The 26,045-nt window shown below is 45.7% G+C and overlaps 3 protein-coding genes across 5 annotated transcripts in view; 1 reads left to right on the top strand and 2 right to left on the bottom strand.

Annotated features, from left to right (window-relative positions):
• STAG1 (STAG1 cohesin complex component) overlaps window positions 1-8,407 on the bottom strand; it is a 178,067-nt gene extending 169,660 nt beyond the window's left edge. The window contains exon 1 of the mRNA XM_062583053.1: window positions 8,351-8,407. The gene's annotated coding sequence lies outside the window, so the exon portion shown is untranslated. The remainder of the gene's footprint in view (window positions 1-8,350) is intronic.
• A 638-nt stretch (window positions 8,408-9,045) lies between these two features.
• On the top strand, window positions 9,046-16,648 carry SLC35G2 (solute carrier family 35 member G2). 3 transcript variants are annotated; one of them, XM_062582602.1, is made up of 2 exons: window positions 9,046-9,085; window positions 14,879-16,648. In XM_062582602.1, the coding sequence occupies exon 2, from the start codon at window positions 14,901-14,903 to the stop codon at window positions 16,134-16,136; it is 1,236 nt and encodes a 411-aa protein (XP_062438586.1). In that variant the 5' UTR covers window positions 9,046-9,085; window positions 14,879-14,900; the 3' UTR covers window positions 16,137-16,648. The 3 variants fall into 3 exon arrangements, with proteins under 3 accessions (XP_062438586.1, XP_062438587.1, XP_062438588.1); XM_062582603.1 differs by lacking the exon at window positions 9,046-9,085 and adding an exon at window positions 9,171-9,407; XM_062582604.1 differs by lacking the exon at window positions 9,046-9,085 and adding an exon at window positions 12,882-12,991.
• LOC134144026 (coiled-coil domain-containing protein 81-like) lies at window positions 14,640-25,654 on the bottom strand. The gene is made up of 11 exons (XM_062582601.1): window positions 25,002-25,654; window positions 24,722-24,878; window positions 23,842-24,098; window positions 23,247-23,338; window positions 22,571-22,692; window positions 21,630-21,726; window positions 20,611-20,722; window positions 19,994-20,131; window positions 19,262-19,369; window positions 18,585-18,745; window positions 14,640-17,975 (listed from the first exon to the last, which is right to left on the bottom strand). The coding sequence occupies exons 1-11, from the start codon at window positions 25,008-25,010 to the stop codon at window positions 17,900-17,902; spliced, it is 1,329 nt and encodes a 442-aa protein (XP_062438585.1). The 5' UTR covers window positions 25,011-25,654; the 3' UTR covers window positions 14,640-17,899.
• Window positions 25,655-26,045: the final 391 nt, after the last annotated feature.

The raw sequence follows: 26,045 nt of genomic DNA, 5'->3' as shown, positions 1-26,045 counted from the left end.
TTCCTCTTCAGGTTCTGAATGCATCCGACATCTTGCACAATAGCACAATAACTAGTATTTTTTTAATTATCTAAAACACACTAAGAAGTAAATAAAATTTCAACTCCACTTTTCCATTTTGCAGAGAAAAACTGTTCCAAACTAAGCTTACGGAAACCATATATTAAAAATTATAAACTGGCTCTGTAACTCAGGAAGGTAGGAGAAATGTGCAAATCCGAAGAAATGACATCAGTTTCTTCTGACCCACTATACTGACTCTTTTTTAGGGAGATGAGCAAGGACACATTACAGAAATCAAACAAAATTCACCTATAAATATGAGTAGAACCATCAGCTAGAGCTGAAGTATAAAGAAAAAAAATCTTGGCGAGCTGAAGAACAACACTGGAACTACGGAACAGAAAGGAGAGGAAGAATAAGCAAGCCATGATCTGTAACTGAAAGGGCAGAGGACCGGAAATGCCACAATCTTTCATCGAAATGCTTCAAAAGCCTTGGCAGTAATCCTTATCATTTTAATCCTCTACCATCACTCACACTCTCATTCTCAGAACATTATATACAGCAGAACATGAATGTCAGGGGTCTCAGAGCCCAGTTTGGAAGTAATCGGAGGAATGCAGTCTGCTAAACTCCCATCTCCACCAGTAAGGATGATCTTTATGGTAGAGACTTGCACTCTTTTGTTTTACAGTATCATAATTTTGGGAGGGAGATGTAATAAATTCAGAGTCTTTTATATATTTATGCATGAGTATATTATATCCTCAGTATCCTATACCCTATCACAGTATTCTCTGTGTGCACATCCTTCTCTCTGTCTGTCCTTTTCACCAATTCCCATTATCAATGATTTTCCACCCCTGGAACAATTTCCATTGAACTCAGTAAAACATCATAGATCCCACAATATATACATTCCTGTAACTTTTTTTTTTAAAAAAATTATTTGTTGAGGAGAGATTCAATCCTCTAAGCAATGTCCCTATTAAAAGAAGGCTGCAGGAAAAACAGAATTATTGGACACCAAAGAAGCCATGTAAGAGTGAATCGAGAGAATTCAAAAATTCTTCAAAAATTCTGCTGGTTGGAGTACTGCTTATTCTTGAGCACAGTTTACAACTGTGTTTACTCTCTCACTTAACACTTAGTAACGCTACTCTCTAGTAAGCCTAACAAGCCAGTTAGCAGACACTATTTTAAAAACTACATCAGTAGGCAGCTAAGTAAGTGACAGCTGTGGGGGTAGGGAGGAGGGGGGAAATCAACCCCACTTTTGTAAAAGAAAGCCAAGTTTCATGAGCCTACAGGAGCTCTCTAAAAGATCTCCTTTAACCACACGCCTATTGACTCTAATTGATAAAGCCTGCTTTAATTTCAAAAAGATATTTAACAAGAATCTTCACAAAAGGCTCTTAAAGAAATTAAGCTGCCATGGCAATAAAAGTTCTTGCATGGATAAGTTATCTGGTTAAAAGACAGGAAACAAAGAGCAAGAACAAATGGTCGCTTCTGACAATAGAGTAAGGCCACCACTGAAGTCCCTCAGGAACATGGGCTGGAGCCCATACTGCTCTAGACATTCTTGCATCTGGGGAAAAAAAAAAAAGAGGTGAACACTGAAGCGGCAATTTGCTGTTGACACTAAGTTATTCAGGGTAGCAGAGACAGGCCCAACCGCACAGAACTGCAGAACGAACAGAGCCTACATGCAGAACGATGGCAAACGCTGCCAGCTGGAATGCAGTCTAGATGCAAGCATTATTCACAGAGAGCTGGAGGGATCCCAGTTTTACATATACAGCCGTGGGCTCCAAGCTGGACATTGTGCCCAGGCTGAGCTTACACTGTTGAGGCAAACTCAATCTTCCATCTAAAGGAGGAAGCTCTCAAAATCCAGAACCTTTTTCTCACAAAAAAACCTTACCACTGATTTTGCATCAGCTCTCGTGACACTTTGGTGACCTGATTCCATTCATTCACTTGGCAGAAAAATAACTTCTCTCAAGCACGGGTTTTTGCCAGGTAGCGAATTCCGCTGGCTCAATGAAAGGTCAAACTAGCAGCAGCACTAGCAAAAAGAGAAGGGAAGTATTGTGCAGCTGTGGACAAAGATTTCCTCTTTCAGTTATGGTAGACTGTCCGATCAGTTCAACCACCTTGTGCAGCTTCACTGGTATGAACAAATTATTGAGGGTCTGGTGAACAGACCTAAGCAAACATCAGTTGAATACTCAGTAGTGGTAAAAAAAAAAAAAAAAAAAAAAAAAAAAAAAAAAAAAAAAAAAAAAAAAGACAAATCAAAGACTAGTAATTATTAGCAAAAGAACAAGTTTGAGAGTATTCCTGGTATATATCCCACTTAGAATACTACGCACAGCTCTGCTGCTCCCAAACTCAAAAGGATAGACCAGAACTGGAAAAAAGACAAAGATGGGGGGAAAGGTCCATCAGATAAAGAATGGCTTCCTATAAGACACATCTACATAAGACCAGGACTCATCAGTCTAGAGAGAGAAAAAAAAAAAGAGGGATGATGTTGCTCTATAAAATCAGGAGTGGTAAGCAGAAAATGAATAGGAGCCACTGTTTAATTGTCTTTCAATACAAAATGTACATGATATTAAGGGAATCCAACAGGTGACAGGCTGATAATCAATGAACCTGCTCTTTGCTTTATACATACTTAAGTTAAAAGTTTTCCACCCGATGTTGCGAGTGATAGAAGTTTCCATGGGTTACATAGGATAAAATTAAGTCAGAAAGGTTTCAAAGAACATCAAACACAAAGAAAGTGCTTTTAGCTTGGGAATTTCGTAAGCTGGAAGTGGTTGGAGACAAGGGATGTGTGTGCTATGCATTTGCCTTACATTTCCCATAGTATCTCCTACTGACTACTGCTAGAGACCTCTTTGGGTTGACCCAGTGTAGACATTTTTATGTTCTTACATAAAAAGTCATTACAGCTTCGCAACAAAACAGATTGTCAGCAAATAAACTGATGCTCAGCTTTGTATATTTATCTCATGCTATAATAGAAACCACCAATAGAAAGATCAGAATGATGCTTCCCAAATCATTAGCTACTGCTAAATGAAAAGAAAGGTAAAAGGAACGCACTGGCGTATTTAAGATGGAATTCATCACCCATTTGCAAATGGGATTTTATTTTCCACTTATAAACAATGACACATTGATATCTTCATGGAGTTCTATGGGATTCTAGACCTAATGAGGAGACAGAAACCCTCATGCGTGTGAGGGCAAACAGACAGTTTGCTTATTATTTCATTTTTCTGTTTCAAAAAACACCACATGCTACTCTCTAGAATAAAAAAAATTATCCAGAATGAATTTTCATTTATTATTTTATTGAAAAATGTTTGATATTTAGAAACATTTCTGAAACACAACTCTGTCCCTACATAACTCTACAAAAAATATTTTGTTTTCCTATGTGCTGCACAATCTGTCGATACTGACCATTTTCACTCAGCTAACCTGCCAATTTAAGTCTGCAACGTGACAAGTTAAGAATATAGACACATTCAATTTATTTACAGAATAAACAGCACTTATTCTGGTGAACTACACAGCAAGGAACACAGTTGGCAGGATGTGGCCTCACACTGCTTTCTAGTAAAGCAGTACATTTCGTAACCTCCAGGAACAACCTGTCTTTCAGTTGAAGGAGGTCCAGCTCAAGAATTCAACCTCTTGCTCTTAATTCTGTAAGAAATGACTATTAACTGAGTGACTGGAATACAGAATACACTTTGACATCAAACTCTTGAGTCTATTATTGCTGGCAACTGTGGCTGAAATGCCTGTGCCACCAAACGATGCTGTAGCATGCTCAACATGTTTTAAGATTGAGACTACAGATCCATCCTGCGCAGTATTAATATCAAAATAATTGAATGAATGTTTGGCATATATATATGTAGCTTGTGGCTAGCCAGTAGTCTTCATCTTTGGATACATAAAGAGTTGTACATCTCAAAGATGGGAGACCTGAACGCTCGAGGGAAAAAAAAAAAAAAAAAAGAGGCGCACACACACACGCACACACACACACATATATACATACATACATATATTCCTATCATTTCAACGTGGTATTACCCATATTTATCTTCCAAATACAGAATATCTTCCAAATTAGTCTAAAATAAAGGTGGCTTTCAGATTGCCTAATACGAAGGCAGAATTTAAAATTTATCCATTTTATTCTGAACTCATGGGTTCAAATCGGCTCTGTCTAACAGCTTGCTGGGCTCAGTAAAGACATCCTGATGAATCTATTGTCCAAGACATCCTGTTTTCTCAGGCATACTGTTATTACTGAAAGGCATTTTCCTAAATACTCGAATGTCTGCAGAGGTACAAATGATAAAATCTTGTTTCAGAAAAATCATCAAAACCAGAAGTGTAGTTCCTTCTAAAATTACTGAAAGGATCTAAGTTAGTGGGTATTCTCTCAAACTCATATTGGCAAATATCTTTTGGAGAAGAAAATGATACCCTCAAATTGTCAGCTGGTGAAGCCTTCATCTACAGACATTCAGTAGGACTCATCAAGAATTAGCAAGTAGCTCTAATAACAAAGCCAATGCAGAAGACTAAAAGAAGGTTCCCTCTGAAACACCTCTTTCAGCCAGCTGAAGATGTTGCAGTCCTTAAAAAAAAAAAAGAAAAAAAAAGTAGGGAACTTCCTAATATAACATCTGTTTTTGGAAGTACATTTCAGACTGAAAAGTCACAGTAATTTGTCACAATAATTTTCTCTCAACCCGTATTTTCTAGAGGAACAAAGAAATATCTCTTTACACTCTGATCACATATTCAGCGCCAGAACCAAGGAAGTAAAATTAGTTTGGAAATGCAAAATATTGCAGAGTAAAGTGTATTTCTAGCTGTCCTGAATAGAAACAATGAAATAAATTATCTGCTGGTGTTGTTCAGATACCAGAAGTTATCATAGGAGGAAGAGCAGCTAGCTATAAAAAAAATGTAAGCTTTGTCAGATCTTTCTCTTCCTTCCAAGAAAAAAAAAAAACAACTATACGCTTCTCTATTTTTAGCCAACAGAGATAACACAGCAGCACTGTAAGCGAAGGGGAGATGGCAATTTGGAATGGGAGAGCAAGTTCCACATGACAAATTTGGGTGTCCACAAGTAAAACTCCAAAACGTTAAAAACATCTTAAGGATTTTGGATGACATTTCAAATCCTAAAGCCAGTATATCAAATTTGGGTAAGATACATCCTTATCTCAGTGCAAGAGTACAGTATCAACTTTTGGTTTTGGCTCCAGGAATCAGAAGTCAGAGCCTTACAAGAACACTGAGGCACTTCAAGGTGCAGAATGGGAAGACACAAATCTCTGAGGACAACCATCTGTTCGGTAATAGCATTGCATCAAAACTTACTTTTGAACATTCCCCCAAAATTTAAGCGGATAAGAAGGCAAGTTTGCTTCTTTCAGCATGTCTTGCGTTATCTGAAGAACGAGCGTTTCCAAATTTTCAGTAGGGTGTCTGAGTCTTCCATAAATTTCATTATGGAACAATGTGCAAATGTTACAATAAAGGCATGTTCTTATCCCAATAACGAGACTTCCCTCAGTTAGGAGTCACGATTAAACATTTCTGTTCCATGGCATCCTTGCATTTCTACAGGCTCAATCATCTACTAAAACAATAGTTAAAATGCCAATGTTTGGCCATCTTACATCATGGCGAGTCCTCATAACAAAGGGAAAAAGCAAGGAAAGAGAGTATCCAAGTCACCAGTGCAAACTTGAGGTAAATGTTCTTCTTTAGGAAAGGATTCTTTAACATCAAAAATATTTTCCCTTTGAGTTCCTAAACAAGTAATTCATTTTGTCAAAACAACCAAGTATTATAACCTTCCTTAACTATCAAAAGGTGCACCACAGTTTCAGAAGACTTCACATAAGAATTTGCGCAATACAAAGAGCAGGCTATGGATAGAGAGAGCAGCTTATCTCTTGAGAAGATCAGAGTCATAACACCTCAGTCTCAGGGATCTCAGTTGTCCTCAAAACTTCTGTGCATGGCACATCCTGTGTGGAATTTTGGCCACAAATGCTGTCTTGTATAATAGATTCATCAACGTCACCACACTTCCAAAACATCAGGAAGCCCAGAGACCACAAGCTTTCAACTGGTATGTGCTCCGGTCCTTAAACACAGAGGTTCTCAAAGACGTGCTCTGAACTTCCACAGCTGATACTAGCTGTTAGCACAGCGTTGGAGAAGTACCACTTTTTACCACTCTCCTCCAACTGCTATAAGCCATCAGCATGTCCATTTGTGGTAGTAACTAAGAATTTCAAGTGAATTGTTGGTGCTGAGCAGTCAGAAGAGAGAACCTCTTATTAGATTAATGGCAACACTTGAGTTAGCCCCCCCAACAACCTGCTCACCACACTGTATCACCACACTTGCGGCATTGGTTGGCTTGCCATTTCACCAATCTTTGCACCAGCGAAGACCACCATCACAGGCCATCCACCAAGAACTCATGCCAGAAAGATCAGAAGGAAAGAAAGAATAAACCTGCCTCTTGCTCCACAAAAGCAAGAATGTCTACTCATAGCCAGGACAGCTATGGATAGCCTTCTGGTCTAGTGGTTTCTTCAAATTGCTTGATGGATTATACTGCAGAAACATTCACTGAATGACCTTCACCTACAGATGAACCAAAAAAAAAAAAAAAAAAACTCACTAGACAAGGCAAAATTGCTTTGGATCCAGAAAATCTGGAAAAATCCTTCTCTCAAACCAACTCTATCACAAATAAACAGTGTAGAAGATGGGAAAGATAAGCAACTCTTAAGACATGTGAATCCAAACACTAATGTCACCCAACAAACCAAACGCATGACAATTTAAGAACACTTGTGCTGGTGCTGTGATCTGGAGAAGGGTTTTCCCCTCTCAGTAACTTGGGTAACTTGGTAAGTACTAATCCTAAATTAACTCTACAGAACAAGAAGTACCACTAAATTCACCTGTAGAACAACTGAAATCATGAATACTTACAAAGCAGCTCACTTTATTGTAATTAAATTCACACGCTCTTACCAGAAACTTTGTTCTTTGGTGTTGACAGGCACTTCTCCTTAATCTGCTCTATTGATACACTGCCCTTTTTCTCCCCGCTCACACCTCATCCCAACTCTTGCTCACACTCTCTGCTCTGCCCCAGAACACACAGGAAGCGGAGAGCAGTCGCCCAGCACTTCTCAGTGTAGGCCAGTCACCAAGTCACCAGCACCCATCACAAAAGTCCCCCTCTCTCTCTCCCTGCCAAGCAAAGCCGCCTTCTTCTTCTTCTTCCTCTTCTTCTTCTTTTTTCGGTTGTCCAACATCGCTGGGCTTTGGCCTGGTGTTTCCACCTCTGCCCAGACTCCGTGGCACCGGCTACGGCACACTCTCCTCCCTGGGAGCCACGGCTCCCACCTCTGGTACCCCCCAAAGAGGGGCTACCTAACTCGGCAGCCGCCGCCGGTTTATCGCGCCGCTCTATCACCCCGAAGGCCGGGGAAACGCCACGGCTGCCTACCGCGGGGTCGCCCCCGCTCGCCAGCCAAGACGCCGCCGCCGGCCGCGGCCCCCCGCGCCGCCTCCCCCACCCCCCCCCGCCCCCGGCCCCGCAGTAACAACTTGCTGAGGAGCAACAGGAGCGGCCGGGCGGCCCGAGAGCCCGGCGCCGGCCCCAGCCCCTCGCCTGGACGCCGGCCAGGGGGCCCGGGTTGCGGCGGCGCCCGCGGCGGGCCGGGCTGGCCCCCGCGGCGCCGAACCGGGCCGGGCCGTCGGGCGGCGCGCAGTGGCGCCCGCAACTTTCCCCCCGCCGCCGCCGTGCCCCGCGCGGCGGAAGCGCCACCCCCGCTCCGCCCGAGCATCCCCGCCGCCGCCGCCCGGGCCGCGGAGCCGCCCCGCCGCCCCCGCCGGGCCGCGCCGCGCCGCGGGATCGCCGCCGCCGCCCGGAGCGGGCCGCAGGCCCGGCCGCGGGGGAGGCCGCCGAGTCCGGCCCGGCGCCCCCGGCAGCCCCGGCGGGGACAATGAGATGGCGGCGAAGAGCGCCGCGCCCGGGGGACCCGTTGCTCCGGCAGGAGCCGCCCCGCCCCGCGCCGCCTCCTCTTCCCTCCCCTCCCCTTCTCCTCTCTCCTCGCACGGGCAGCGCCCGCTCCCGGCCCGGCCGCCGCGGAGACCGAGCGAGCGAGCGAGCGAGCGGCCCCGGCCCGCTGCCCCCGCCCCTCGCGCCTCCATCTTGGATCGGCGCCTCAGCGCCGTCCCTCCCCCGCGCCCCGCTCACCTCGGGCCGCGCCGCGCCGCGCCGGGCGGCACCCCGGGAGCCTGCGGAGCGGCTGGCGCGCGGGGTCCGGGCGGGTGCGGGCCGGGGCCGGGGCGGCGGCGCTGGCGGGGGCCGCGCTCACCGGAGCCGCAATCCTAAACCGCCATCTGGCGGCATTTCCGACCCGCCAATGGCGCAGCCGCCGCCGCGCGCCGGACCCCCAGCGCCCCCTGGCGCCCGCGCGCCGCCACGGCGCTGCCCGCCGCCGCCGCGGGGGGGGGGGGGGGGGGCCGCGCGCGCGGGGGGCGGGGGGGGGGGCACGGCGGGCCGCGGCGGCCCCGCCCGGCGCGCGCGCCGCGCAGCACGCGGCCGCTGGGCGCCGCAAACGTCTTTCGCGCGAAAACGGCGCGCATGCGCCCGGGCGCCGCGCGCGCCCGCGGGGCGGAAGACGGCCGTTAGCGCCGTTAGCGCCGCGGCCGAGAGGGGGGGGGGACGGGGCGGGGCGTCGCCCGGGGAGACAGGAAAGCGGCGGCGGCGCCCAGCTCGGGCGGGTTGGGGGCGCGGCGCCTGTCGCGACAGAGCGGAGGGAGGGGGGCGGCGGCACCACCGCACCGCAGCGGCCTGCCGGGCCCCGGCGGCAGCCTCTCCGCAGCCGCGGCAATGCGGCCCGCGGGCTGAGGGGGGCGGCGGCTCCCGCCATGGGGGGCGCCTCGGGCTGAGGCGGCGGCGGCGGCGGCGGCGGGTGCTGCGGCAGCGGTAAGTGCTTGGGGCGCTGCGAGCGGCGGCGGTGAGGGCCGGGCCGGGCGGGAATCCAGCAGCACCCTGGGACTGCTGCCGGCCGCCACCCCCTGAGGCTGCTGCTTATTTATTTAAGCCTCCCCCGTCGCATTCTCTCCCCTTTTTTTCTCGCTCAGCCCCCCCCGGTCGGTGGCCCCTCCGCGCCGCGCGGGGGAGGTCTCGTCGCCGGTGCCGTCCCCTCCGTGAGGCGCCGCGTCCGGCCCTGCCGCCTCGCACGCCGCCGTCCCCGCTCGCCGCGCCGCCGGGTCTCGTGCGAGTTACGTGGGGAACCCCGAAAGCAGTAAGCAAAATACCAGCTGAAGCGGTACCGTGGCCTTAGTCTGTTCTAGCAGATCCCGATGTGCCTTCTCGGGCTCTGCTTCAGCCCTTTGTAATGTACTGTACAAGGTCTTGCTTGTGCCTAGCTAAGCTGTTTTATTATAGTATCAGAGAATACTTTTAAGGAATGGTGTATTCTCTGTTATTTCCCCCTACGCCTGGAATTCCAGTCTAAAGGGGCTCGTCCAGATTAGGGTTTTTGAACAGGGAAGTTTTGCAGACAAAGTGTCTCTTCCTTCGAAATTGCGTAATGCTAATGTTGCTGCTGTGCAGACACAGCAGGCAACACTGAATGCAGAAATTAAAGAAAAGTGTATTTATATGGAGCCTGGGCACACCTGGGGTCATTATACAACAAGAGAATAGGTCGATGAAAGTAAAGGAAATTAAAGGTGTCGCACATGTATTAACCCACTGAAGTTGCATGCAGCAACTTTGAGCTAATGCAAATAATGCTTTGTAGCCAGAAAAATACCATTGGGAATGTACTGATAGGGTTTTCAAGCTCTATGACGGGCATATTGATATTAACTTGTTGGCAGTTAATGCCATTGGATATGATTTGATCCATATAAGACAGGGTCTTATCTGCTGGTTTGTATGTAATGTATGTTGTTCTGAAATACTAAAAACTTCTTTGATGTAATTACTATTTCCATTTTCTTAAATACTTGTATTATTCACTTCATTTTAAGAAAGGCTTAAGTCTTTCTTTGCGTGTATCTGATTTTAAATACAGTTGTGATTGTTATAGTCAGACCATCTGTGTGAAGAAACAATGTACTCTGATTTTCTAGCATGCACCTTATCAAGTAGTTTAAAAGCATAGGAGAAATGTAGGCTGTTTCAGTGATGCCAACATTTAATTGCCTGCTGTGCACCTTATGTCTTCTCTTCCTCCCACTTATTTGTTCATGCTGTATCACACTCATCACACACTGGATGAGTGTAGATCGCTTGGCATGTGCAGTTGCCTGAACTGTCAAGCACCAAAGAATCACCAGTGTTTACAAGTCTTGAATAATCTGCAAGCTAAGGTAGTTTAATGGAGAGGATGCTGAAGCCAGAATTTAGATTTTCCTGTACCACGTAACGAATTGAAAGAAGTCAGTGTGCTATCTTTACAGAGAGGTGCTTTGTGAAGGTGATACACGTTCAATTAGTTAATGGGAGCTATGTAGGGATGGAGTGTGTCTATTGTACTTGTAATATTCGGGGAATATTATTAGCCTGTAATTATCCTATAGAATTTGTTACAATCCTCTGATAAACTAAGTTTAACTTGATTGGGTTTCAGGATTTTCACAGAAGTGGCAAAAGAACATCCCTGCAAGGCTCAAATTTCAAAGCATGGGATGTATGGCTTTTTTTTTTTTTTTTTTTTTTTTTTTTTTTTTGCAATTCCTAAGGAATTGCAATTACTGCATCTGCAGATCTGTCATAATAATAACTTTTCAGTTGGCTGACTGATTTAGACCAAATCTGACAGAAGAGAGAGTATTTTTCCTGTGAGTTTAGTGAAAATTGGTGGGTAGAATAAGCAGTCAGACCTGAATGGCTTAATTCCTTCAGGCAAGGCAGGAAGGAAAGCTCAGCCTTTATTGGGGAGGGGGAGAGGAGGGCAGTAGCAAAGTAGCATATAATCATGTATTTCTAGCTTGCTAATCAGCATATGTGTAGCTTTAAAAAAAATCACAGTACATATTTTATTGATGAGCTATCATAGATTTATTGAGTCCATTGGGATTAATTGTTTACCACCGGGAATACAGGGTTCACATTTTGACGATCAGTAATTTCCAGGAGTTTGAATGGGTTTCCCAGATTGTCATCTGAATTAGGAATGTTTGTTTTGTTACTTAGCATTAGTATCTTGCATACTGCTTAATCTTCAGCCTTGTATTAAACTTGATTGATTAAACTTTTGATTCAAAAGCAAATTGTGGTTTATTTGCATTTTCTATGAAAAAAATCTTATATTTCCAGATATGAAGAAAAGTGTATGTAATCTCTGCAAAAGGCATTTGCAGAAAGCAAAGCAGCAAGTTTTCTGCATAGGCTGTGCTGGTTTCCATTTGTTTTAAATTTGTGTCTGGGACAAAGATAATGGATTTGGGATATGTAGTAATCTCAGTCTCTGAGATTCTTTCTGGTTAAGCAAAGCAAGGTCACCAAAGAGTGAAAATAAATGTACTGTATTAGAGTTGGCATAATATTTATTTGTCATATACACAATATTTAGTTGAGTAAATAAATTTTGATTGAAGCATTCCTGTTATTTTTTTCTTTGTTATTTCTCATCTCCTACCTTTCTCATTTCTCCTGCATTTCCTCTTCCAATTTCCAGACCTTCCAACAGTTAAAATTCTTAGTGCTGTAGAATACTGAAGGAAATACCGAGTCTCTATAGGACAGCCATTTTGAGTTATGTGCTCTTGATCTATTGTTTTCCTCCAAAGAGATCTTTGAATACGTTACGTAGGTCCAATACTAAATCTGCAAATGCATTTCGTCTCTTTTCTCTACCCTTTTCTATATTTGTTGGAAGAAAATGTAATCTAAACTCAGAAAGAAAGAGAAAAAGATACAGTTACGTGCTAATGATAAGAAATTAGTCGTTTTGATTTTTTGTTTTCATGAATCAGTGGCTGTAGCAGGTACTCAGCTGTTTCCTAATGAGATGACTGAGGTTATATAGCCTAGATCTCCCTTAGTTCCAATAATCATTGCCTGCTATACACCATTTGTCGTCTTTTCTTCCCACTTACTTTTTGTCATCCATGTATTGTGTTTTAAATCAAGAAGATCATAATTTTTTAAGATGCGAGGAGGCCAAGGCAGAATTGTAAATCTTAAAACACAATTAAAATGCAAAGTAGGAGAAGATGTGTTTATTAGAAGCATTACTTTTGACTCATTTGGTTAGTTTTGCATTTGCATGTTAAAAGAATCTGCAATTAACATGTTATCTGAAGAAAATGAGCAAGTAGCAGACAGGGAGGAGGAGGTAGCTTTCTAATGGGGTGGTTTTAGATGCTTGATAGATTGTTGGAGCTGCCCACTAAAGCAGCTGATCCACAGCTCTTATTCTCTTTGTATTGCTATACTTGGCACTTCAGCTGTTTCTCCTCTTGTTTCTTGCAATAGCTACACTGTACGCTAATGAGAACTCTTGAGTACTCTTGCACCATTTAGCAGTGTATGGGGTATGCTTTGATTTTTGGGCTGAGCTGTGTTGAAAATGAATTGGCAGCAGACATGGACAGGAGTGCTAACACAAAGGCTCCTTCATAGACAGAGGTGTTTCTTGTCTTTATGCCCTCTTCTGCTGATCTCTGCTTCAGTGAGTTATCTTGAGGCCAGGAGTATAGTCTGCCAAAGCAAGAGTAAGGCAGTGCTCTAGGATACCTCGCTTACGTGTGCAAGTCCAAATGGTGCTGCTGCCATCCTCCTGCCTTGTATCCTTCCAGAGCTGGGACCAGCACCAGCCCCTCTCTGCATTCCCATTCATTGCAGTTGCTACCAGGGATTCACTGCCTGCAAGAGGTAAGCTGCAGCTGTAGCTGGAGTATAGTAAGGGGTTCAGTAACTCCCAAACCTCTGAGGAGAAAGGAAGAATGTCCCATTCCTATGTAAATTATTTTTGCCAGCAAGATACAGGCAATACTGTCCCCCACAGCCACCACAGAGATGAAGCGGTGCCCTCCATACCTGTCCCCTACAACTACTACAGAGATGAAGCAGCGTCTTCAACGGCTGTTCTGTACAGACAGTGGGCATGAGACGATGAATTTTCTTGCAGTTAAATCATAGGAAAATTGTACTTACAAAAAAACAGGTTCATTCTTTGGACTAAGCTTGTTTGGTCAACAATTCAGAGATGGCTAAGGAGTGTTCTTAGCAAGATCACGCTGGTTGCCTTCTCTCTATCTAAAGTTTGGGGGATTTGTTTTCATAATGAGACACCTGAAGTTGCCTGTTCCCAAGGAGCGTGGCTTCACAGGCTTGCTAATACGACTCAAACGTTCCACTTTGTGAACAAGTAGATTGTTTCATGCCGACTTTGGGTATGACTTTCTTTGCTGAGATCACTTTAACTGTTTCTATTTGATATCTGGTTAGTCTTTCTGTTTCTACATCTGGACAAAGATGTAGATGACAGGGAGAGGGGTGTTTTCCCAATCTAGCTTGTGATTAAGTCCCTCCATAGCACGTAAAGTCTGAATGTATTTATTTTCTGTGGAGGACAGGAAAGGTTGTCTTTCCTCTGCTGTGACTTCATTTGGAAGGGCTCTTTGCACAGATGGAAGGCAGCGCAGACAATGAAGTAAGCCTGACGATGCCCCTATGCCTTGTATTAAACTGGCCCAGCGTTGTGATTTTGGGCCTTGAGATGATGACGGCACGCGTGGTACAGGCTGGAGGGAAGCAAGGACACATGTGGGCTCCCTGGGGGCACTGTGGTCATCGGACAGGGCTTCATGTGTCCAACACAGCAAACACTAAGGAGCATTTGTGCGGGTGAACACCAGCACCCTGAGCACCGTTGTGTCCCTCCGAGGAGATTTCTTGCTTGCCTTGGGAGGCAGAGGCTGCTGTCCTGACACATGCAGCTCCCCATGTGCACCTCGCCAGTGTGCACAGATCACAGATGCCAAGGGTGAGCTCACACTGTTCATGCAGGATGAAATGGTCCCTCAGGCAGAGGCAAAAAAGAGGTATTCTTAAATCCAGCCTTCCCATATCTGCACTGCCTGCCTTTAGGAGGTCTGCTTAGTAGTTCAGACAAACCCTTCCAAATTTTCTTCTTTTATAAAAGAACTTGAATTCAGTTTGAGAAATGAATCTAGTGCAATTTCAATCACTGGAAATAAAAAGATGAAAAAAGAACATGGAATTTTTAACACCATCAAAATATTGTTCAAAAATTTGTTCTGTTACTGTACTAACTGTGCTGACATACTCAGGGATACTCTGTATTTCCCTATACTGCTGCCTGTCAGTTTACAAACGAAGTTATCATCTCTGCCTGCCAAATTTCTTCTGTAATGTAAGGAAATGAGTAAAAGTAAGCATAATTAATAATGAGAGCATTTACTGTCTAAAAAGCTTCAGAAATAGAACTTTCTCAGTAGAGTATGAATAAAAGTATATTGTATATTCTATACTATACATAGTAAGAACATAAGTCATTTTCAAAAATTAGCAACTAAGGTTAAGTTACCTAGTTGGCTTTTTAAGCAAATCCAAATGGCCTGTCAAAGGCGTCTAGCAATAACTCACTGGAAATTAATATCAAACGAGGGAAACCAAGAAAAAAATCTAGTAGCATGGCTCACGGAAATAGCTTGTAAGAACTGACAGCATTTAAAATTAATGAATCTCTCACTATTAATTAAATAACAGTGCATCTTTTTGCTTTGTTTTGTTAAGATCAGGATTTTTCTTTGAGGAAATGGATATGTCTTCTCAGAAATACCCAGTCAAAAAACGAGTGAAAATCCATCCCAACACAGTAACAGTGAAATATACCTCCCATTACCCTCAACCAGGAGAAGAGGGAGATGAGGATGGTAATGAAGATACTGGAGTATTTATGGAGGAGAATCCTAAGAAAAGATTACTGAATGATGGCAAAAGGAGAGAAAGGACTTTTTTTGGTACAATAGACACCCAGCTTCAGCCACCACAATTGCCAAAATGCGATGACACTGGGCAATTCCAAAATTTTCCTGAAGGAAGTATCCTGCAGTCGAGAAAAACTTGGGTAGTCCTTTTTGGATCTGCTGTGGCTCATGGATGTGTGGCTCTAATAACAAGACTGATTTCTGATCGTTCCAAAGTGCCATCCCTAGAGTTAATTTTCATCCGCTCAGTCTTACAGGTGCTGTCTGTTACAGTTGTGTGTTATCACCATGAGCCTCCCTTTGGCCCCAAAGGGTTTAGACTGCGGCTCTTCTTCTATGGTGTCTGCAACGTTATCTCCATTACCTGTGCCTACACTGCCTTCTCTATAGTTCCCCCCAGTAATGGGACCATCATGTGGAGGGCTACCACTACAGTGTTCAGTGCCATTTTGGCTTTTTTACTATTAGATGAAGGAATGGCTTACATAGACATAATTACTGTAGTTGGCAGTGTGTTTGGTGTTTGCCTGGTGATGATCCCCAACATTGTGAGCGAGGAAGACTCTTTGTTGAGCACCTGGAAGGAAGCTTTTGGCTATACCATGACTGTGATGGCAGGTTTGACCACTGCTCTCTCCATGATAGTCTACAGGTCGATCAAAGATAACATCAGCATGTGGACAGCCCTGTTCACCTTTAGTTGGACGGGAACAGTGTGGGGAGCATCTACCATGTTTTTCCTTCAAGAGCCAATCGTTCCGCTGGATGGAGAAACCTGGAGCTATCTCCTTGCCATCTGCCTATGCTCCACAGCAGCCTTCCTGGGGGTCTACTATGCCCTCAGCAAGTTCCACCCTGCTCTGGTCAGCACCGTACAGCACTTGGAGATAGTCATCGCCATGGTCCTGCAGCTCATCGTGCTGCGAATCTTTCCAAGTGCTTATGATCTTGCTGGTGGAGCAGTTATTTTAGTTAGCGTATTTTTCTTAGCATGTTACAAGTTGTCCTGGAAGAATTTAGGAAGACAAGATTATCAAGAGATTCTGGATTCTTCCATTAAATGATTTCCAGTTTTGCTATCCAATCATTGTATGTGGCTGTGTGAGAGTAACGTTGCAACTCTGTCTCTTCTAGAGTAGTCGTCGGGTTCTGTCTCTACTGTTTAAAAATTCACAGCTGATGTAGCAATGTTGGTATTTCCAGATGAATTTGTTCTAGTGTGTAAAACCCCTGACATTTTTTGACGTGTAAGAAAAGTATATGTCTCCAGCATGTAGGGTATGGGAACAGAAGCATAGGCTGGCCTACAGAAGTGCAGGCCAGGTCATAGGCACCTTCCCTGGATAAGACAATACAGAGACAGAGCGATTCACTAGTGACTCTCATTCCCGTGTACTGTGATAACAGAAAAATGAACAGTAAAACATTAAAACAGTGAACCAGAGTGCTTGAATCCCATGTAACACTTCCTCTGTATTGACTGTAATATTTTAAATGAAGCAATGCTAATATTTCTGTGATTTTAACTTGCCTTTCCTGTATGTACACAAAGAAGAGAATAAATCAGTAAAGCTTTTGTGCTGTTTGGTTAAAATTTCTATCTGAATTTAAATTGCCTGCAGGGAAAAGAGCTCCAAAAACTGGAGCTCTGGCTGAAGGACAGTTGGCCACAGCTGCGAGATAAAGGTCCCCAAGAACTAGAAGATCTAGCAGGCAGGCAGCTGTCACCTGTTCAGACCATGTGAAGATGGTTCTGCCAGCAAACACTGACAGACTGTTTCATGTTGTGTGGAGCACTAGGTAGGAGGAATTTGTACAAAACAGAAGCAAAGATCCCTTCTAATAGTAGATTAGAAGGACACTGGCTTCAGCCACTTTCCCTAGAATTTTTTGAAAAGTCCTCACCTGATCCTGCTGGAGATGTTTTGTTATAAAATTCAGAGTAGGATCAGAGACCGGTTTAAAGGAGCCCAGAATTTGAAAAAGGCTAACAGGATTGTCAAAACAGGCTTGAGACTGTTTTCCCTAAAGCTTCTTTCCAATGCAAAGAATAATAGTTTCCTATAAAACTCTTAAAAACACCATCAACCAGATGCTTAAAATAACTTGCTGCAACAAACCCCTCGATAGGAATAAGCATGAAGCTAATTTCTCTCCTCTGCATTAGACCTGTCATCATAATTAGAGAAAGGAGACAGCTAAAAATTAATAGGATTAAGTGTCTCCACTCTCCATTATCAGGAATGTATCTCCTCTCGCTGAAGACTCTATAGTGCTCCAAAATACTCATCTGCAACTTCGATTTGGCCCATGATGGCAGTTGCAGAGTGGAGGAAGAGTCCCAGAATATTTCTCTTCACTGCTTTTCATCCAATAAAAAATAAATACAGACCTCTCAACTTGAGCCCTGTAGGTACTTCATGAGAGAAAAAGATGTTTCAGCCATCTGATCTCAGTACAGTACCTACAGCCGGACTAGGTTGGAGGTAAAATACCAGGGAGCTCATATATGCCATGATAGAGACATAGATCTATAGGGAAAGGAAGTTCTAGCTATGTAGATAAATAAAGCTGATCCAGAGAGCTGCACAGGGAAAGAGAGATAGGCAGTTAGGCACTTAGAGGGAGACATGGAAATCCTAAGGAATGCCATTGCAAAGATTAATTGTCATTGGATGATGATCAACAGATTTGGAGGCAGATTTGCATTACAGAGACAAAGAATGAATGTCCTTGCAAAAGAAAAAGGGTGGAAGTTTATCCAGGCTGTGCCAGGATCTGAAGGTATATGTAGTGTCTGGAAGGGCACTGGATGCTCTGGGGTTGTTCATCTCTCATTTGCACGGCTTGCCATCCTGATACCTTTCACCACCCAGTCTTGTAGCTGGATCATCTCCCAAATGCTATGGAGTTAAAAGAAAGCCGTTCAGTTTTACAGACAGGGAGAGAGGCAGAGGAATAATGCAGGCCTCTGTCAGGCTGTACAGCTCTGGGTATGCTTCTGCCAAAGTTTTAGGGGATCTCTGTGATGTGCAATGTGACCCACATCCTTTGTGCCCCCCTCCCCCGGGGGGCACCCACACAGCTGGTCTCCCTGGGGCCGAGTCCTCCACATCCTGCCGTCCTCTTCTCTCCCCCTTGCCCCTGTGCCTCCCCCTCAGCCATACACAGCACTGCCTCTCGCAGAGTCTGTTGAGCTGGTGGGGAAGTGCAGCTGCAAAAGAAGTGAAAAGAGCCCTCTGGCACTGCGGCTATGACCCCACCAGCCTCTCCCCCCCCCCCCCCCCCGCCAACCACAGCTCCATTTGTACCCACAGCCTTCACGAGGATGCGTCTTAGGCATTTGCTTGAGGCTGCTGAGAGGCACTGGAAGAATGGGTCTAACCCAGGCCATTCTCCTGCCCTCAGAAATGAAGCACTCTCACAGCTCTGGGGCTGGGACCCCTGCCAGGGCAAGGGGCTTGCTGCCACACATGTATCCCAGGCCTTGGCTGGAGCTGGCAGGCACTTACTCCTCTGGCAGTAGCTTCAGCAGGTTTGGTTCTTTCTGCTTCTCTGCAGATTTAGGATTCTTATCCTTTTCCCACTTCTGCTTAATCTTCTCCTTCAACCCTTCATCGTATGCCTTTCTCTTGACAAGGGAGGGTGTAGCGTCCCCAGGAGAGTAGGGTTTCTGCAGAGAAGAGAGACTTAATGCACAGCACCACAGCTCGACAGCACTGCCTCCCCCACTGCAGACCCCATAGGCAACTCTGACAAGGGACACGGCAGTAGCAGCTGGACAACTGAAAGTGTCACGTCACCACAGCCCCCAGTGGCGGAGTGGTGCGGTCTGGCCAGGGTTTCACTGTAATTCTCAGCCAGCTCCTCTACCTCAGCCTGCTGTCCTGTACAAGGGGGGGCAACTGCCATTTGTAGGAGCTAAGAGGAATCCTCCAGTAGGGTTTAGCAAGCCAGACCAACTGATCTTGGCTTTCTGGCCTCCAGTTGCAACATAAGCATTTGTGTTCACAACCCCCACTTGCTTCTCCAACAACTGACACCCTAGAAACGTCTTTTGATCATGAGGAGATCCAATTTAGATGGTTTCTTTGCTTTCCCCATATATTTCTGGGCATCACATCTCCAGCTTTGACAAGGAAGTGACCAGGGTGGGAATTCATTTTTCCTCTCAGAAAAGGTTTCTTACCAAATGTTCTGTGCTCTGTAAGAGCTTCCTCCATCTTTTGATGTCAGTCTCTCTTGGAGTATAGCCATACTCTTCCTCTGGAACCACTTTTTCTAAAAGAGGTTTCAACTGTTACACAAGGGAAAAAAAAAAAAACAATTGCATTTGAGACTGAGGTGTGAGCAGTGGAGATACCCATGAACAGCCTAACAGGCATCTAGTGACTGTAAAGCCATTCTCAGGACAGTCAGCACTATGTTTTTTTCCAGACCACAGAAAAATTAAATGCTTAGTCTCCTATTCATTGGAGACAACATTTTAAGTCAATGCACTTTGTTTCTAGCACTTCAGTTAAAAATTAGACTGAGAAAATCCTCCAGGGTTTATGATTACAAATAATATTCCTGGTCCCCTAACATATGTAAAGCTAGTAAAGAGAAGGACCAGCTGGAGGTGCATCCCTGCAGGCAGTCTGGATAGGACTAGCTCAAGCCATTCAGCTGGGAAAGCTTGTGTCCAGCTTCCAGTGGGGGAACCACAGGCAGAAACTGCCTCAGCTCAAGGCAGGAGTGATCCCTCACATCATCTCCCCAGCAGACCGCGAGTTTGTCCTGCGGCACACATGGCTGTCAGGTGTCAGCTGCCTCGCAGCAGCAGTGCTGCAGTGGCTTCAGGACTTGAGATGCTTTCAAACCACAGTCCTTTGCTGAGAGAAAGGCCATTTTTCCACATGCTTTAAAATGCTGCCAGTACCTTGGCCATCCACTGCTTTTCCTTTTCTCTCCTAGCTAGTACGGCTGCCAGGTCTGCTCTTTCTCTCTGGCGCCTGTCTTCGTCCCAGGTTGCCCAGCGGTTTTTTTGGTCCCATGGGGTAGGCAGGTATTGTATCTCCTGGAGGGTGACAGAAGCACACCAGTATGCAACATCAGCCTCCTCTGCTGGGGCTTCGTTTCTCTCTTCCTCTCTCTGTCTCGCTCTCCTGCCTCTTGCCTTGAGCCCCTCTGGCAGCAATGTTTAGCTCCCAGGCTGTTACACACCCAACTGAAGCACTATCCTCTGCTGAGCAATCACCTAAATAATCAATGACCTATAAAGATACTCAGTTTTTAATCCCACAAAAGCCTAACAGGTAACATTTCTGTGAAAAATACTGCCCAATACATCTGTTTCACGAGGCCACAGAAGTACATCATATACTGCAAAAAAGGAATACTAACTTTCATCTTTTCAATTAACATTCAAGTGGAACAATTTAACATTCACATGAACATATACTAAAGAGTCTTTTAAGAATCAGTGTCCATGACTGTGCTTTTCCACAATTAACAGCAACACAATAATTGCACCAATCCCTATCGTGCAGCCCCTACCTTTTGTGCCCTGTTGTGACCTTCACTAACAGTTCCAGGTTGGTCATCAGGAGTGTGTTTGCTCTCAACTTTCTCGTCCTTCTGGGAGCCCTCTGGCATTGCTAGCGGCTGGCTGAAAAGACAGACCTGCATGAGTTTGCAGAACTAGCCCGTCGCATGTTCAGACATTCTGTCCTCACTAGCCACGTGCCTGCTTGTGCAGCAGAGGCAGCTCTGCAGGAGAGGCATGTGGAGGCAAATTGCTGCACTCAAATAAAAGGAGAATGAAAGGCCCCGAGCTGTGACATTTAGGTGTAGCATGATGTTCCCCAGGGGCAAGCCAGGATGCCTAGATCAGAGCCCTCTTCTTATGAGCCAAGGAGAATCATTGTTGTTTAAATGACAGGTTCCTGGACATCACATCACCCTCTCCTGCCCACTGCTGGGTGGGCAAAAAGCTGTGTGTTCAGGGGTGGAAAATGGACTATTACAGGGGGAGACTGTCAAAGGAGAAAGTGATTGAGTCCTGCCATTTCTCCATCTTCAGTATGCCTCTTGAGACTGCCACAAAAACAGGTTTGGTATAAAAGAGGAGGCTTCTTATGAAGAAAATGTACCCTAAACAAATAGTGAAAACAGACCCTGCTCTGCCTCCTTGGACAGGACAATTGCCCTGTGGAGCAGCATCCTTGGTGTTAAAACAGACTCAAATGTGTTTGATTCTGTTAGAGTCAGCTCTCCCTCCCCCAGCACATGGACCAGTGCTCAGACAGCAATGTCATCAAGGAACGGTTAGAAGAGCCCTTGGACTGAGCCCATGAGCTCCTGCTCATGAAACTGCAATAGTTTGATGGAAATAAGCACCATTCCCATCAAATAATCACGAGTCCCATAAACTAGGTACCCACTCGCCATGCAGCGAGAGCACGCACCTCTCATGTGAACATCTCTCCATGTTAATCCATCCAGGGAGCCCAAAGTTCACAAGGACTCAACCACAAGCACAGCGTGCCCCTCCACTGCTTCACCAAGAAACTCACCTGACAGAAGGCTCTTTGATCTCCTCCCTTTTTTGTTCTGTTATCTTGACTGAAGAAATTCTCTCCTGGCCCAGGAGGTGCTTTCCAAGAAGGCTTGCTGTAAGCAGGAACCAGGCAGCCTCAGCAGAGCAGCATATTTGTGACAATTCAAACAAGAAGGACACACACATCTGCTCAGGCCTTTTCTGAAAATTCCTGAGACGGCAACTCAGCTTTCCTGGTGGTCTTGTCTCCTAAGGGGCCCTAGACCCTTTCTGACACTAGCTCTCATCCAGCCCTTTGTTTTTGCAGTGCAAACTTATTCCCTGCAGTGTTATATCTTGACCGCTTTCCTTACCCTTATTCTGCAGTGGGGAGCTAGCTAGGAGATGGTGACCCAAGAGTCTGGAATCTGGAGTTATAATTTCACAGAAAGGGAACAGTTTCTTGGATCTTTGTCCTGATGGCATATCCACAAAGGTGCTCCTTTGGCATACTGCCCCCGTAGACATGCTTTTAGTAAAGCTGATAAGTCATTGGAAGAAAAGAGCTAGAAATCTGACATCCAAAATGAAATTAAGCTTTGATACAGCTTAGATGCAGATGATTTTTCTCCTCAGATTAACAGAAATTGGCTTCATGAGCTATGTCACCTCCTTCATTTTTTACAGCTTAAAGTTGAATTTGCTATTCACTTTGCAGAGCGATTTTCTCTGTTTGTGACACTAGAGCTCAGTGGGTAAATGCAACTCAGAGGTATCAACTGCCTGTGGCGTGCTGGGCTGTCCTGAGATCTTGTTGCCTAAGGAGTTGCTGCAAGTTGACCATCATGGGTAAACAGAGTCACAAGAAGCACATTTGACTGTACCATGCGTTGCATTGCAACCTCAGCTCTCATGCCCCAGCAGAACAGATGAAAGGAAAATCTACCGCTCTCTGTCAGGATCCAGCTCTTACTTTACCTTTTCTAGCAATCTTCTCATCAACCGTTTCTTTCCCTGCCTTCTTTCCCTGAGTGAGCTTTACAATTCTTTTTCTGGGAGTTTTCCAGAATGGTGGTCTATGTACCTTCTTTATCTCCAATCTGGAAACAAGAAGAGAGACCACTTGGAATAAAGGGCACCACATTCCCTTTGCAACTTGCGCTAAATATCAGGGCACAGAGGTGTTCTTAAGGCCGTAGCACAGGCAGCATCCTTAGGGCTGAGAAGTCTTCATTAGTCTCTTCTAGACTGCATTGCCAGTCTTTCGGGGAGAAAGTTTACCCTAACGCAAATCCTCCTTGGGGATCATCTGTCATCTTTTAGTAGGAGTCCACATAGGAAACAGACTCTTTTCTTTTTAACTCTTTCTCCAAAATCATTTTGACAGAGCTCTGCTGAACCTCACAAACATAAGCTTCCACCTTTGAGAAGTTGCTCCCATAATTTACCCAGGTCTCACAAAAGATAGGGAAGTGTCACAAATGCATGACTTGTACAGATCTGGATCTCTGAGCCACCTTCCAAGAGATGCTCTCCATATTTCATCCATCCATCCTCCAACTTCAGCAAACAGAGAACATCTCCATCTCCACCACAGAGGGACTAAAACTGCGTTCAACGAGTCAGCCGCAGGTGACAAAACAAATGTACTCACCTTGGAAACATGAAGATACCTGCATCGCTGTCATCACTCTGAGGCACAATGGATTCCCTGTCTGTTATAACTGAATCCTTTGTCATTGGATCCTGCAATGGTGACAGCAACATGTGAGATGGTGCCAAGGATGTGATCTTTCTGCTCACAGAAGCAGGCGGTCTTTCTGTTGCTCAGAGATGGAGTGGCCCCTCTGCAGTCCTCTAACTAAGGACCTTTTGTCAACACCAAAGCCTTGTTCTGGCAAGGAGGTGCAGCACAGCACTGAGTAAATACTGAGTAATAAACTGCCAGGCTTTTTGCAAAGGCAAGAATCAAGATGCACAGCCAGGAGAACAGTTCTTTGCTAATGGAGGAACCCTCAGAGGCCAGTGCAGGGGAAAGCAGCAGATTAGCCAGGTTTGACCCAGGGCAGCTCCTCTGAGTGTCACTGACACACTAAGCAGTGGGAAGAGCTCTATGGAGACTTCGCAGTGTTGTAGCCCATGTGACTGCACAAGTCACAGCCTGCCCAGAGAGACCAGTTCACAAGTGCTGCAAGAACATTTCTAAGGATTTCAAATGCAGAGTAGTAGGAGGAAACAAAAAAACTTACGCGGAGAAGAGCTTCTGCCAGAGTCCCAGTCTGATCTAGAGTTTCAAGGAACTCTTTGTAAAATCTCATACGCACTCTGTTTTCTCGGATAACGAGAACACCAATGTCTCTGAAAACAAAGTCCACGTCGCATGCGTTTTCAAGAAGGCGAGACAAACAGATCAGGGTCTCCTCCATGCACCGCTCCACTGTCCTCTTGCGAAAGAAGGGCTCCAAGCGCATCTTGTGGTGGTACACTGGCAGAATCATCACGTCCCCTGTGACACCCCAAGAGAGCAAGAATCACATATCCCACCACAGAGCAGACTAACAGGAAGTTTTGGCAGGTCCAGGCTCACAGACAATTGTTGCTACACTGCTGGCATCATCAGTGCCACACTACAGCTGCAGGATTAGCACCAGAAACCAGAGCTAACTTGATCACTGGTGGTGTTTTGTACCAGCTACTGCCTCCACCTCTGTTTTGAGGTAGTCTCCAACTGATGCCAACCCACTTTGAACTAGACTGTGTCTATAAAAACCAGTCTGATCGCTGGTGTTTGTCTACTCATGGTCTGAGTGTGATATAAACATGGATTAGCTTTAAATTGCCATTAGCCAGCAATCACCACAATACCAACCAGGCACAAGTGGCACAGAGCCACTCGTTAAAGCCTTTCAAAGACAGGGAGTTTAATTTTACAGAGTGTTACTATGAAGTTATTCTGAAAGGATCCTTCTTAGACACTGCTCCTTGGTGGGCTGCTTGATTTGGATGAGCTGAAATTGTTCACGGATGTTAGGAAGGAAATTTGTGCTTGTAACCATCACCTAGGAGCAGCTCCTAGCACCCAGCCATGAGGTGGCCTGAGGGAAAGCCAGGGTTTTCATCACTCCTTACCAGGAATGTCTCTGTTAGTGTATTTGATCTGATGAACCACTGCAGCAGTCACAGATAGATTAAATACAGGTCTCTGAACAGGAAGAAGGTCATTGTTCCTTGTTGGTAAATATTGTCTAACAACAAAGAATGTCCCAAGTCCATTGATTTTCACTCCCTAAGAACAGGGCAAAAAGAAAAAGTACTTTTTCAGATGAAAAACCTGATCCATTGCAGTCAGTGACCAAGAGGCTGCTGAAGCCATCAGGGCTGGTGGGGAGGAACAGGGTACAAACCTTACCCTGTTCATTAGTAGGTGTCGTTGAATGTACTCAGCCACACCATTCCAGATACTGACAATATCTGGAAAGCAAGCGAGAAGCAGGTGATGCTCTGCATCAGCGAGCTCACACCCTTAACTGGTGAGGTGGTAGGGTAGTGACCTCCACAGCCCTCCAAACTGAGGTGCAGCATTGAGTCTTGGGATTTCTAGGAGTTTTATTGAGAGCCCAGGCACCATCTGGAGCTGAAACAGAGACCTGAGGTCTGTTTAGGTCGAGGGGATCCTGTGGCTGATACCCAAAATGGAAAGGTATTTGGAGTTCAGAGCTGCCAGTTGGGAGATGCAAGAATTTGTAGTGAGAAGAGCCCAGAGGCAGTGGCTGGAATCCCAACAGAGAAGGAAATTGTAGTAGATGAAAACTCAAAGGCTTTATTCCTGTCATTAGGAAGGCAGCCTCTGTGCAGCCCAGCAGGAGCTGCACGACACCTTTCCTCAAGGCAAGCCTCAGGTATCAGAGCCTCCTTCTGGCTGGCACCACAGCGAGACCTTACCCTCCTGCTGAAGCTCCATGAGCATCAGGTACTGGTGCAGCTGGTACCGCCTGTAGAGAGCATCCCAGTGTGTCACCATCGCTGCCTCACTCTCCTGTGCTCAGAGATGGTACCTGCAGCTGAGAGTGATGAGGGACCCCCCCCCCCGCCTCCTCCTGCCCCAACCACCCCCAGCAGGCCCAGGCCTGCTGCCCTGCAGCCCTTGCAGTGTGCTGTAGGGAGGAGCTGTGCTCTCCCAGGCCTTGGGGGACGTGCAAAGAGGGCTGGTAGCACTGCAGACCATGGAGCCATTGCCATGGCAAGGGAACGTCCCATTGTGACCCCCTCCAGGTGACAGCCCTAGCCGTGTTTGCCGTATGACAGAAGGGGAGCCCTAGGGTTACTGCCACACAGCATCACCAAGATGGGGTGACTATGTTGCTTTGGGAAACTGTGCCTGCCATGACTGTGGTTGGAGAGCCTGGCTCAGGTGTATCATCACATCAGAAGAGCCCCTCTGCTACTTAGGGCG

Source organism: Rhea pennata, chromosome 9 (genome assembly GCF_028389875.1).
Source record: "Rhea pennata isolate bPtePen1 chromosome 9, bPtePen1.pri, whole genome shotgun sequence".
NCBI classification, from domain to species: Eukaryota; Metazoa; Chordata; class Aves; order Rheiformes; family Rheidae; genus Rhea; species Rhea pennata.
Note: the sequence above shows the minus strand (reverse complement) of the source record. Positions and strands in the feature narration are given on the sequence as shown.

What these genes read in the sequence shown, in the direction of transcription:
- SLC35G2 (XM_062582602.1), top strand. Translation starts at nt 14,901, where the DNA reads ATGGATATGTCTTCTCAGAAATACCCAGTCAAAAAACGAGTGAAAATC.
- LOC134144026 (XM_062582601.1), bottom strand. An exon ending in CACTAACAGAGACATTCCTG is followed by an intron (nt 24,099 to 24,721) that starts GTAAGGAGTGAT and finishes GGGGTGTCACAG; the next exon opens with GGGACGTGATGATTCTGCCA. An exon ending in TACAGAGCACAGAACATTTG is followed by an intron (nt 18,746 to 19,261) that starts GTAAGAAACCTT and finishes TCTTCTCTGCAG; the next exon opens with AAACCCTACTCTCCTGGGGA.